This window comes from Solenopsis invicta, chromosome 16 (assembly GCF_016802725.1).
Source record: "Solenopsis invicta isolate M01_SB chromosome 16, UNIL_Sinv_3.0, whole genome shotgun sequence".
NCBI classification, from domain to species: domain Eukaryota; kingdom Metazoa; phylum Arthropoda; class Insecta; order Hymenoptera; family Formicidae; genus Solenopsis; species Solenopsis invicta.
Window position 1 is genome coordinate 1,549,489 of NC_052679.1, and position 13,095 is coordinate 1,562,583.

At 33.0% G+C, this 13,095-nt stretch overlaps 1 protein-coding gene across 1 annotated transcript in view; it reads left to right on the forward strand.

Annotated features, from left to right (window-relative positions):
• LOC105196116 (sushi, von Willebrand factor type A, EGF and pentraxin domain-containing protein 1) overlaps window positions 1–12,896 on the forward strand; it is a 39,187-nt gene extending 26,291 nt beyond the window's left edge. The window contains exons 4-22 of the mRNA XM_039458439.1: window positions 118–327; window positions 728–823; window positions 1,637–1,759; window positions 2,427–2,590; window positions 3,158–3,284; window positions 4,575–4,724; window positions 4,885–5,061; window positions 5,983–6,162; window positions 6,554–6,672; window positions 6,785–7,019; window positions 7,657–7,830; window positions 8,354–8,533; window positions 8,679–8,924; window positions 9,717–9,896; window positions 10,094–10,267; window positions 10,460–10,639; window positions 11,395–11,503; window positions 11,580–11,762; window positions 12,395–12,896. Of these exons, the coding sequence (XP_039314373.1) occupies window positions 118–327; window positions 728–823; window positions 1,637–1,759; window positions 2,427–2,590; window positions 3,158–3,284; window positions 4,575–4,724; window positions 4,885–5,061; window positions 5,983–6,162; window positions 6,554–6,672; window positions 6,785–7,019; window positions 7,657–7,830; window positions 8,354–8,533; window positions 8,679–8,924; window positions 9,717–9,896; window positions 10,094–10,267; window positions 10,460–10,639; window positions 11,395–11,503; window positions 11,580–11,762; window positions 12,395–12,500 (3,113 nt within the window). The 3' untranslated portion in view covers window positions 12,501–12,896. The remainder of the gene's footprint in view (window positions 1–117; window positions 328–727; window positions 824–1,636; window positions 1,760–2,426; window positions 2,591–3,157; window positions 3,285–4,574; window positions 4,725–4,884; window positions 5,062–5,982; window positions 6,163–6,553; window positions 6,673–6,784; window positions 7,020–7,656; window positions 7,831–8,353; window positions 8,534–8,678; window positions 8,925–9,716; window positions 9,897–10,093; window positions 10,268–10,459; window positions 10,640–11,394; window positions 11,504–11,579; window positions 11,763–12,394) is intronic.
• Window positions 12,897–13,095: the final 199 nt, after the last annotated feature.

Sequence of the window (13,095 nt, forward strand, 5' to 3'; positions counted from 1 at the left end):
AAAAATAACACGTGTAATAGAAACTAAACGAGAATTAACTGCGAATTGCGGTTTGAGACTCAAGAGACACCGTGATGGCGAAATGGCCACTGTAATGGGGCAAATGTTGCGCAACAGGTACGAACGTGGGTTTCCGCAAACCGGCGAATCAATCGACGACCGTGAGGGGCGGAAACGCGAATCACGGTAATGACGGTGACTTCAGCACCGAGCACGACGGGAAGAGATGTACGGAAACTCAGAGCGAGCCCAGTCCCTGGTGGAGAGTCGACCTCCTCAAGCCATATTCCGTCAAGGTTGTTCGGGTGACGACGCGAGGCTGTTGCGGTAAATTTTTGCGTTATTATATTTATTTTAAACTTAAAGATATGTCACATCTCAAAGTATTATCAAAAGTTTTTTCATTCAATATTATGTCCCATAAATCAATTTTTAAGTATTCTTTTTTTTAGTGTATCTATACCCTTAAAACAATCTTCATAACTCGCGATGGTTGTATTAAATTCACTTTTTAAATTCATCTTGAATTATTAAATTATATTTAAATGTCTTAACTATTTTGTTTAAATGAGCTTAAATTAATTTGTCTAATTTTTAAATTGAAGAAAAGTTAAGATAATTGAATATTTTGAAGATTTTCTTAAAGTTTTTGTCTACAAATGTAAGTTGATTTTAAGACATATTAAGTGCAGCTAACTGGAGAAATGAGTTATCGATTGCTCGGTAGGTCATCAGCCTCTTCAGGATATTGAGATAAGAGTAGGCAACAGCAGCGCTGAATTACAGCGCAATCCTCTGTGCGCTTGGTTTCCCGGTACTATTGGTGAGTGCTTTGAAGGAATTATAAACCGTTAGCGAAAGAACGTTTAGAACCAATATCTCCGATCTTTATTACTCTATTCTTTTCTGATGCACTGTAGTAAAACTTTATGTCATTCTGAGAGTAAATTAAAACAGAATAGAATTTATTTACTTTTTTGCCAAGAAAAGACTTGGTTTACAATGTACAATTTAACACCTATCATACTTTGTCAACTATGTCATGAGTTTTTGTTCATATACCAAGAGAATTGTTTTATGAAAGAGTGATACCAAACCTCTTTTGCAATAAAAGATATAGGGTGTTAAGGAAGTATCGATAAATATTTCGGAAATTATTAAAATTATTTTAATTTCAAGTAGAAACTCCTATTTCTTTTTTATTACATTTTCTAGTTGATCTCAAGCACTTTTCAAACTATGACTACAACCTAAGCACTCATAGAGGACACAACTTTTATGCATTGCGTAATTTAATTTAATTTAATATAACATAAAATTGCTGTAAATTTTACGTACATTAATTTATCTAGATAGACTAATCTAAAATCGTTAAAAGATCGTTTTACGTACATTCTTCATTCTTTGTTTACTTGTTGTTTAAAATATATCTCTTTTTTTATCTTATTAACCTATACGTATCATAGTCTTAGCATCTAGATCTTTAAGCTTTATTATATTTTTTATCACTTTAGGTATTGCAAAAGATTTCGCATTTTACGCTTCTATTATTACCCCTCATTTCTTTTCCCTTCTTCAACCTTTGTCTCAAATAAGTGCGAATGAATTAAAACATGCCAATAAATCGAACTTACAGAGGAGGGTATCACGAAGACCTTTATCTGTGCCAGAGCACTCGTGGGACAATACGTATTTCTGCAACTTGTTGGTGTTGAGGGTAGTTTGAGCCTCTGTGAAGTAGAAGTTTTCGCTACTGACGGTAAGTTCAAAATTTCTACAAAAAGCTGGATTGTAAAAAACTTTCTTCTAATAAATATAATAATAGAGGAATAGATAATAATATAGCATCTATTTACATTTTATTCAATAACTTTGTTGATAATCAATATTTTATATCAAAATTCGGACGATGATACTGTTAAAGTGTTGTTTAATAAATTCTAAACTCAAAGTTATGATTTATTACTTTTATTACTTAGGACATGATTTATAAAACTATGACGATACAACATAATGGGTGGAAAAAAAAACAGGTTGATAATATGGCCACCATAAAAATAAATTTAAAAAATTGACTTTGTTTAAAAAACATACAGTATTTTGTTACAAAATTATATATATTTTTACTTTTCTCTTGTTTAGAATTTTTATGATTCAGAATTTTCCTGCTTTCAGAAACATTAGAAATATCACTTTATTAAATAACAAGAATAATGACATTTCTAATATTTCTAAATTCGGCTGTCTAGAATATTGTAATATTATTACCTTCTCCTTTACTTAATTTCAAATAATTTTGCGTATATTAATTAAACGTATTAATAAAGAGTGAGAATTAAAAAATTTTGAGGGCTGTCGAGGAAACAAACGTTTATGAAGCATTCGACAGATGTTTCCTATGAAAACCATTTAATAAATGTTCGCAGAATTCTCGGTAGACAGGTGCGCACATGCCGGCACGCCCGCCGATGCTGACTTGACCGCCTTCAATTCTACGTGTTACGAATTCGTAGTGAAGAAGGGCGGCTCTTTCCAGGAAGCAAGAAATTACTGTAAAGGCCGCGGTGGCGATCTCGTTCACGGTTTCAAGGTTCTTATAAATAGTTCTTAAATTTACTTATAATATTATTCTCATATCCTATTCTACATTAATAAATCTTAATTTACATTAAGGGAAAGTGGGAATTTCTTAATTTTTTTTTCTAGCACAAGCAAGTGACATTTTTCTATTTTCTAAGCCATTATATACAAGCCAATATTTTCTTTTTTGCAACTGGTTTTCAAAACTAAAATTCGGCTATTTGTAACCAAAATTTTTTTATTAAGAACAAAAAGTATTAACCTAAGAAGTGTACAGTTTTTAAATTTCTATAACTTTTAGCAAATATTATAAAGCTAAAATATTGTTAAATACATAATTTGAACTAAAAAAATTACCACAAACGTATCTACTCACATTGACAATTATTTCCTCAGTGTAAGTGAATATTGATATTAACAATTTGCAAGTAAACAAAAATAATCTCTAAAACATCCTGCACATTAAAAATAGAAAGATGTATGATGTCTAATCTGTTTGTGTTAAAAATAAAAGGAAAGAGATCACTAATATTCTCATAGATGATAGCATATTTAATCAAAAATATTTATATCGCAGGGCATATCGTCTATATTTATCCTGAACAACTTAGAAAGGCGGAAGGATAAGCTGAAGACCCAATTAGTCTGGATCGGGGCTCAGAAGGAACCGCAGATCACCGCTCGAACGTGGCGATGGGTGGACGGTAAGTTGACGAAATTTCGGCGAGTTATTCCCATCGCGTCAACGATCGTCCGTGGGAATCGGGCCGGGAGGGCGGAGTTGGGTAACTCGGGGTGAGATTCGATAACTCGATTGTCGATTCAACGGTCCAACAATTATCCAGCAATTATAGAACGATTATACGACGATTGTTATTTCGGGAGGGCGATTTCGTAAATTCGTATTCGGGCTTCGCGCTCGATAAAACAACGGTCTCGTTTCGTATTGATGAGCCAATCGAGTGTCGTATAATTGTCAAATCGAATAAACTGTACCGTAAGTAGAATCGTTACGAAATCGCAGTCGGAGCATCAGTTCGTGATAAGTAGAACATGAAAGTTATAACCGTGTCGAAATCGACAGGAAATTACGTCTTCCGACGTGCACGTACACATCAATTAATGATTAAGTCCTATTTGTAAAATCATTTATCATTGTGACTAAGCACGATACGATCAATAATGCTATAACTTACAAATTGAGCACAGCAGAATAATCAGATTAATAATAATCAATTGATGGCACTTAAAAATATAAAGTTTTTGTATAAACATATGTATGATTTTCTCTTGTTGATTTTGAAATCAGTTATAGTATTTTATATAATGATTATAATAAACAAATATCAAGTTTGTGTGTATAAATCAATATAAAAGAGTTAAAAGACCAAGAAACGAATAAAGAATATAATTCTATGTATAATAATTATATACGCTGCAGGCGAAAAGTATGGAAACGCTGAAAATTTAACGAAAATTGAAAAAAGTAGATAAATTGTGTGAAACAAGACTAATTATTAATGAAAACTAAACAAATTTGTGCGAATCAAGTATACCATAATAAACATTTTTTCTCTTGTCTCTTTTCTATAAACTTTTTGTAATCTTTCTCAGTTTCAAAGTTAAAAAACATTTTATAAAAAATAATTTTTTTAATAAAAAAGGTCGATATTAATGCAAAAAATTATCGATTTCTTTCAGAAAACATTATGAAGCTAAGAAAGTTTATTTCAAAATACTTTTACGTATTGTCCAATGATGTTCCATCAAGCTACAGCAATTCGAAGTAAAATAAAAATGTTCAAACAATACCAATTTAACGAGATGCGAAAAAATCGCAAACTTTTAAACTTATAGCCTGCCGTATATACTCTTGTATATACCGTTATTAGAAATTCTTCACACAAATAATAAAACATTCGATTATCATATACATATACTGGATGTATAGTAGCAATTAAACTAGAAGATAAAGCAGGTTGACTCTATTATAGGCGACATCGTGCAGAAGCCATCCTGGGGCAAGGATCAGCCAAACAATTACAATGGCGAGCAAAACTGCGTCGTACTCGACGGAGGTCGCGGCTGGCTCTGGAATGACGTCGGCTGCAACCTCGATTACCTTCACTGGATCTGCCAGAGCAGTAAGTGTCGAGGAATTTTGTTTGCGGGCCGGAGAAAAATCCGGTTGGGACCATTCTCGCGCAGAAAATTCGCCGTTTTCGATCGCGAAATAAAAGAAAGAGAGAAAAAAACGCAATAATGTCTCATAAAACTAAAATATGCTTATTCATCCGTTCGTAGAGCCACCGACCTGCGGCAGTCCTGAAAAATCGGAGAATACGATAATTGTGGGATCCAAGAGAACGATAGGCTCTACGATAGACTACGTTTGCCCGGATGGATACATGTTGGTTGGATCGAAGAGTAGAATGTGCGAACCGAGCGGTTTTTGGAGCAGCGACGTGCCGACATGTAAATGTGAGTGTAACTTCAACGCGACTCCTCGAGGTAGTCAATGCTCGACTTCTTAATTTGGTGTATTCGATTTTTCTCATGCTATATACTTGTTTTATTCGGGCTTTTAATTTTTAACTCTCATTAACCATTGTCATTACGGACTGAGGATTAAGAGATAATTAGCATTAAATATAATAATTTAATTTAGATCTATTCTGTACACAAAAAAATACTAGATATCGAATTAAAACTAATATATTTGATTTAACAATTATTGTTTCATTTATAAGTAAAAGAAATTATATTCTTGTTTATATGTATATATGATTCAATAATCATAATTATTATTATATACAGAGTGTTTCTTGTAACTCGATCATTTAAATATTATCGATCTTTTTAAATACAATAGCATATTTTTATTTTAAGTAATAAAAAAAATTAATTAATTAAAACTCAAGACATATTGATCTTAAAAGATGATCTTGAACATAAAAAGATCATATTTAAATATGATTAAATTTGCTTTTTATAAACTATGCATTACGTTAATGTAAAATATATCATTCCTTTAAAAAAAATGTTGATCTCGAAACTCATAAAATAGTAAGTATGAAAAAATGCTGCCATGAAATGAACAACTTTTACCTTTGGTGATTTTTTTTTTTTTTTTGTAGCATTACAAACAACAGAAATATTCTGAATGATCAAAATTATCATAGAATCAAGAGCGATTACGAGTAAATATTAAACCTCTTTATACCAACAATGGATTTTATTTCCACGACGTAAAAATATTCTTTAATATTAAAAGTTCAACATGCCTTTTATATCACATTATTCGCATGGGAATCGGATTAAACTTGTATTTAATGCTAAGTACGAAAATGTGAACGTACGCTACGCGAGATGACCTTCGTCATCTTTCGAATATTTTTGCAGTCGTCGACTGTGGCGCACTGCCGAATTTGGAGAACGGTGCTATCACGCTACTGGACAACCGAACCACTCATGGCGCTCTCGCGGATTACACGTGTAAAGAAAACTACACGCTAAAGGGTGACTCGAGACGGAGATGCGGTGACGGCGGTATCTGGAGCGGTCACGAGCCCCAGTGTCTGTGTAAGTAGAGTATGTAATTTACACATCTATGTGTTTGATATAATTTGCCGAAAGAAAGGTCTGCAAGATAAGTCATAGGATAATAGTCATACGACAACGTGGTTTTCAAATATTATTATAGATAATTTTAGTAAAATTCAGTGAAGTTATACGTTACAAAATAGTTTGATTAAACTTTACTAAATCTTAATACAATTAAGTAAAATTCTTTGAAGTCCTACCTGTAAACAATGTTAAATATTTGCCATTTGTTTCTGACAATCATGACATGAAATTTAATGTGTCTATATCACACAGATTACTAAGCTATAATTAGAAACTAATTTCACGTTAATGTGCTTGGGTTAAGTGAAGAGTCGTGTTTCTAATGCCGTCATATGACTAATTATAGTCGACTGGTGTCCCGAGCCACCGGAAGTAAATGGCAGCGTCGTGACAACTAATGGAAAAAGAGTAGGTTCTACTGCCACTTACTCCTGTCAAAATGGATTTATTTTGTTCGGAGACAATGTAAGTCCTCTTTAATTTACGATTGCCATTCGTAACATTATTATTCGATATAAATATGAAGGGATACTTTATCAATTTATAATTGTAATTTTCTGATCTTTGGTAATTTAAGGTCCTCACGTGTAACGTCGGTGGCGAGTGGTTTGGTAAAGCGCCGCAATGTCGATTCGTCGACTGTGGGGCCCCGGCTCAGATCGAATTTGGAACCGTCTCTCTAATTAACGGCACGACCACCGTGGGCAGCCTGACCGTCTACACGTGTCAACAGGATTATTGGCTGGTGGGTGAAGGAAAGCAAGAGTGCACTAAAGAGGGCAAGTGGAGTCACGACACACCGTCATGCGAGCGTAAGAATTGTTTTCTAAAAATTGTTAAGTAAAAATTAATTTGCCAGAAAGACTGAACTGTTTTCTACATAAAGATTAACTTTATAAGTTTTCAGAAAAATTTGATATAATTTTAACCCGGAGAAGAATAAAATTTGTTTTCCACGCGAAAAACAAAATTTTACATTTATAAAAAAAAGAATTAATAAAGGAGAAAAGAAAGTGGTAAAATACCATTTTTGAAAATAACTGAATAAATATTAATGCGACACAATTTTTATCAAATTTATCAATATTAATTTGTTAATCATAGAGTTCTACCAATCTTATCAGTAAAAGTTTATTAGGTGTATAGAATAAACGTAATTTACAATTTACTGAAGAAAAAAAAAGAGATGTACTTGTGAAATAAAAGATGGTGCAATACTAACAATTAATGTCATAAAAGACACTTAATTATAAAAAAATCATAAATAAGTGTCACAAAACAAGGTTTCATGAACCTTTTATAAAATTATTTTATTAAAAAAAGAAAATTTTTTTTTAATTTCTTTGCTGCTAGTAAAATTTTTTTTTTAATTTCTTTGCATTATGCAAGGTCCACTTTCACATTTCATAAAGATAAGTATTAATTTATAAATTTGCATTTTTTCTGTAGTGATCACATGCGAGGAACCGGAAGTACCCACTGGAGGATACGTAGTAGGATACGACCTGAACGTTCACAGCGTTATCGAATATCACTGCGACGTGGGTTATTTGCTTCATGGCGAAGCGAGACATTCGTGCGGTAAAGACGGCGAATGGACGGGAGAAGTGCCGATTTGCGAATGTGAGTCACCTCTCTCATATCTCTCCCATCGAAACCGCTCGCATGACATAATCATGTTGGATTATTGAAAGTAGAATAATTTAGATCAAGGTCTCGAGCGTTGATTAACTTCGTCCTAAACAAGATTTCCTTCAGAGTAGCTTTGTTAACATATAAGCAAATTCTTAGAAAAATTATTTCAATTAGTATCAAACGGCAAGTTGTCTTTTTCACTTCATTTCTATACTTGGAAATTACTCGGTGATTATTATTCGGCGTTTAAGATTCTTTAATTAAAATATATTATGCAATTTTAATAAACCATGAATTAGCATTTTTTTTACCAAAAATTGAAGTAAAAAGTTTCAAATGTTATTACAGGCTAGTATATAATTTTTACATTTTGCAAAATAAACAACAATAATCCGGAGCAGAAATAGAACTTCTACGAGAACATAATGTAATAAATAATTTTCTTCACAACTCAATTTATGAACTCGGTAAATTGTTTACCAAATTATTAACTGCAATTATCGCGTATTAGATGTCAACTGTGGCAAGGTTCTTCCGGTTTTGAACGGTGCGGTGGATTATGCGAACGATACGACTCATCTTGGCAGCGAAATCACATACAGCTGTACGAGAAATTATAGGCTGAATGGTGTCTCGAGAAGATACTGCCTCGATAATGGTCAATGGAGCGACGCTACTCCGAAATGCGAGGGTAATTATACAGACAATGAGATTAGAGTAGAAATTAAAATCCGGAATTATGCGACTGAGAGAAAAATGATCGATTCGTCATCAAAATCTGGCTCAATCTTTGCTTACATGTGCTCATATTCATATTTATGTGTTTCTCGTCTTAGAAATCCGTTGTCCGGAGCCCGTGCTGGCCGAACACGGAATACTCTCAGTTACCGGAAACGATCGCATGTACGGTAGGACGTTGATTCGCACGGGAACCGCGGAGAATTCAAATACGGGCGCTACCTCATATAAGATCGGGGCCTTGGCAAAGTACAGATGCGAGAGAGGATATAAGGTGGTCGGAGAACCTTTGTCCACCTGTGAAGAGAACGGAAAGTGGAGCGGCGAAGTGCCGCAATGCATCTGTAAGTATCCCGGATACTTTAATCGCTTTACTGACAAGAAAAAGTACGGGAGTGTCGTCCTCCGACTTTGACAAGTCTCTAATATGTTGTAGTACGGATCAAAATAAAGGACACGTATTTTTTATACGTGCCCGTTTTCAGTGATAAAAAATTAAAAAAATTTTTTTTTATTTAAAAGTCCTTTTATTAAATTTTTTAATTATTATTACAAAGTATTCTTAAAGCCATTTCACTTTTATTCAGAACATTTTTTTCTATTTCTTATAATTTTGATAATATATTCGCTTCAAAAGAAGAATATCGATTTTTCCTCAAAGGGATGTTTCACTAAAAGTGAAAACGGATATAATAAAATACGTGTCCTTTATTTTTATACGTATTACAACATATTAAAGGCTCGACAAAATAGGAGGACGATACTTCCGTACCTCTTCTTGTGAGATATGCACTTTACCGAGTCAGTTGTTTATGCATTTATAAAAAGAACATTCTCGATTTGAGAAGATCTTTATTTTCGAAATGTAAATAATGAAATAAGATTATATATAACGTTCAACCTACATAACTTGCTTACATGAAGAAACTTTATCAAGAAGAATATATTGCATTATTCAATAATAATTTTCACGAGAGAAGAAAAAATATCAAATAGAAAATAACAATGATTTTAAATAAAAATTTTTTAACACAACTGTTATCAAAACAAAAATATTATGCTGTTTAGATGACTATTATATTAAATATAAAATGACATGAGTGACATAGTGTATGACATAAGTGTTCATATTTCAGATGTTGATTGTGGTAAACCGGAGCACATTCAACACGGACGTTACACATTGACATCGAATGCAACGTATTATGGAGCAGCCGCACTTTATGAGTGTGACGGCAATTTCGAGCTAGATGGATTTGCTAGAAGACTGTGTCTTGAAAACGGTACTTGGAGCAGCGATACTCCTGTTTGTCGAGGTACTTAATTGAAAATATTTAACTTTTCAAGAGAAAATATAGAAAATAAAAAAGAAAATCGCTTGTTACGTTCAATTGATTTTAAGTTGATTTCAAGGACAAATCTTTTTGATGACATTTTGCCAAATCACCGGAAATTCTTTGGAAATTTTTTACAAAATTTGAATGAAATTGGTTAATTATAGCATACTTTACAGAAATACGATGCAGAGATCCGGAGAAAACCGGCGTACTATCGACACAAGTATCGACTCACAGTGTGGGTGGTGTGGCGCACTATAGTTGTCCACGTGGCTTTTATATGGAAGGAAACGAAACTAGGATCTGTTTGCAAAATGGCTCCTGGAGTGGAACAACGCCCGCTTGTTTTTGTAAGGACTTCCACGGATCAATTTTTTTAAATTTAAAAAATAAATAATTCGACAAATCAGTCGAGTGTCTGTGCATGATACCGCATTTCACAAATTTAATAATTAATATTTTTATAAAATTCTTCATTATATGAAAGAATAAAAAATATTCTGTAAATAAGAATTTCAGATGCATTTGTGATATTTTTCTAGCGGTCGATTGTAAGCATCCGGGGCCGATAGAAAACGGTAGGGTGATAGTAGTAAATGGATCGACGACTTATGGAGGAGCTGCAGAGTATCACTGCTTACCACAACATGAAAGAATCGGCATATTTCTAAGGAAGTGCTTAGACACAGGATACTGGAGCGGCGATGAGCCAAAATGCGAATGTAAATATATGACATCGATATATTTTTTTGTAATATATTTCTAAATAATATATCGCATTTCAAATATAAAAATATTTTTATGGGGTCATTGTATCATCAACAAAGAACAATGATAAAAAATTGCGTCAATCAACAAATAAAGCAACTTAATTTAATTAAATTTTTAAGTAAAAATATATTTTAATCAAATTTGTATAAAAATTAAGATTAAAGAGTATCAATTTATTTATTATTTTCAAGTATTATTATTTTATTATAATATTTTTCTTAAACTGTCACTTAAATTCTGGTGATTTTTCAGCGAGTGGAAAAGTATCTCTACTACAAAAAATCTTAAAATTTCATAACTAATTCTTTCCAATTTTCCTTAAAGTATTAAAAAATACTTTCATCAAATATCTATTAGCAACAGATTGTTAGAAATAAATATTTAATATCTCTCGGAAACTATTTATCTCAATGACACAAAGAAATAAATCGGAAAAGATTAAGAATGTCGGAAATAAAACATTTGCCACGTGTAGGTATTGTTATTTTTTCAGGATAATAAAAATTCTTTATAGTTTTTCCAGGGAGGGGGAATTTTCATAGATGCTTCTGAAACACTAATAATACGTATTCTGACTTTATGACTGTTTCAAATCTGACAAATATGCGGCGCGCAGTCAAATAAGTGGGAGATAGCGAAAATTATTATTCAGCACTAAAAATTGTTGCGGGGTCTGTTAACCTTATGTTTGTCACTTGTGTTGCAGTGGCCGCGAATGAGGTGGCGGAACCTCAAGGTGTCGGTACGAGCGTTGGCATCGGAGCTGGCGTCATTATCTTTATATTAATTATTCTCGGACTAGTCTATCTTTGGCTGTGAGTACCTTTTAAGATGATAAGCTCATTTCTTTTCAATTTTTAAGTACATTTACAAATTAAATTGTATTCGCAGACGAAAAGCTACGCCGGTGAAGAACACCGAGAACGTCCAAGCCGCAGAACGGAAAGAGGATCAAAACGCCGCCGTCATGTCTTACGCGACGTTGAACGACGGCACGCATAACACCATGTACGAAAACGTTCCTGAGGATGGTCTCTACGATAATCCATATAGCTTAGGTGGTAGCGCGTATAGGTAAGTCACAACTATGCGAAAAATGAGAGATAAACGATTAACGAACATATGACAGACGAACAAAGACTTGTTCGTCAAGTTTTGATTAGAAGTTTTTAATTAATTGCAGATTTATCCAAACATTCTTTCTTCTTTTTTTCTTTCAAAAATTTATGACTACGAGTATCAGCCTTAGGCTTCAGGATTGATATTTTGAAGAATTTATTTTAAAAAAAAAGTTACTTCTAAACTTGTTTAATTCTTTCCATAAAAAATTTACTACCTATTTGTATTTTCCGTTTTTTGTTTAATTCTTGTATTGGAAAAAAGTTCATGATGTGACACTATTGATAAACTGATTCTGAGACATGTATAAATAGATTTGTTTGGTTTTTGTAGGAAACGCTTCAATTATATACCTATATTTATATTTGATTAAGTATAAAGACTTTAATTTACCAGATAATTATTTTAAAAAAGGATAATCATCCAGATTGAAAAATGAAGATGTAGAAAATGTAGAAAGAATTTTTAGATTATCAACAACATTTGTCTTTTTCTTAATTATTAAGTAAATCAGATTAAATAAACAAGACGGAAAAATAAACAAAATTGATATCGTTTTGTATGAATAATATATATGTTCGCAACAGATACGGCGGCCATCCGAGAAGAGTGTACGGAAGATCCGGACATTACGAGGCCGAGCCAATTCCCAACAGAAACGGTATTACCATTAACGGCGTGTCTGTGCGATAGCTCGTAATTCCATCGGCTTTCTTCATCTTCGTCCATGTTGGGAATCGCGCGGAAAATCTGTCGCTCTTGAGTGACTTTCGCCCGTGATTTCCGTCGTTTTCGAAAAGTGTACAGAAAATACCGAAGAACTTGTTGTCATTATTTATATTATCGCCTGTTGAAGGCACGATAGTACTTGTAAATAATTTGCGAGAAAAAGGGGGGGGGAGAAGAGACGTGCGAAAGTTGCGTACCGACGTCATTTTCTTCTCTGAGGATCAACTATTTTGTATGATTCTGTATATACGATGTATCAATCATTTAGATTCATTACATTTACGTAGACTCTAAGCGATATGTTGTAGCGTAAGTTTACGATTGTGCGAATAAAGAAACCAGTGCTCTTGTTGTACTTCATCCTTTGTCATATTATTTCAATTACTTTTTTCATCAAAGTTAATTTTTCGAAAATTTCTTTGTTTACTAACGCTGTCTCGGAATTTGCTGGATCTAGATTTACTAAAAAATTTAACATCATACAATTCAATCCATTTTTCGATTAACAATTCGGGAGAGTTCAAATCTCCCGTTTAACCTTATCCTGCGCAGGATATTT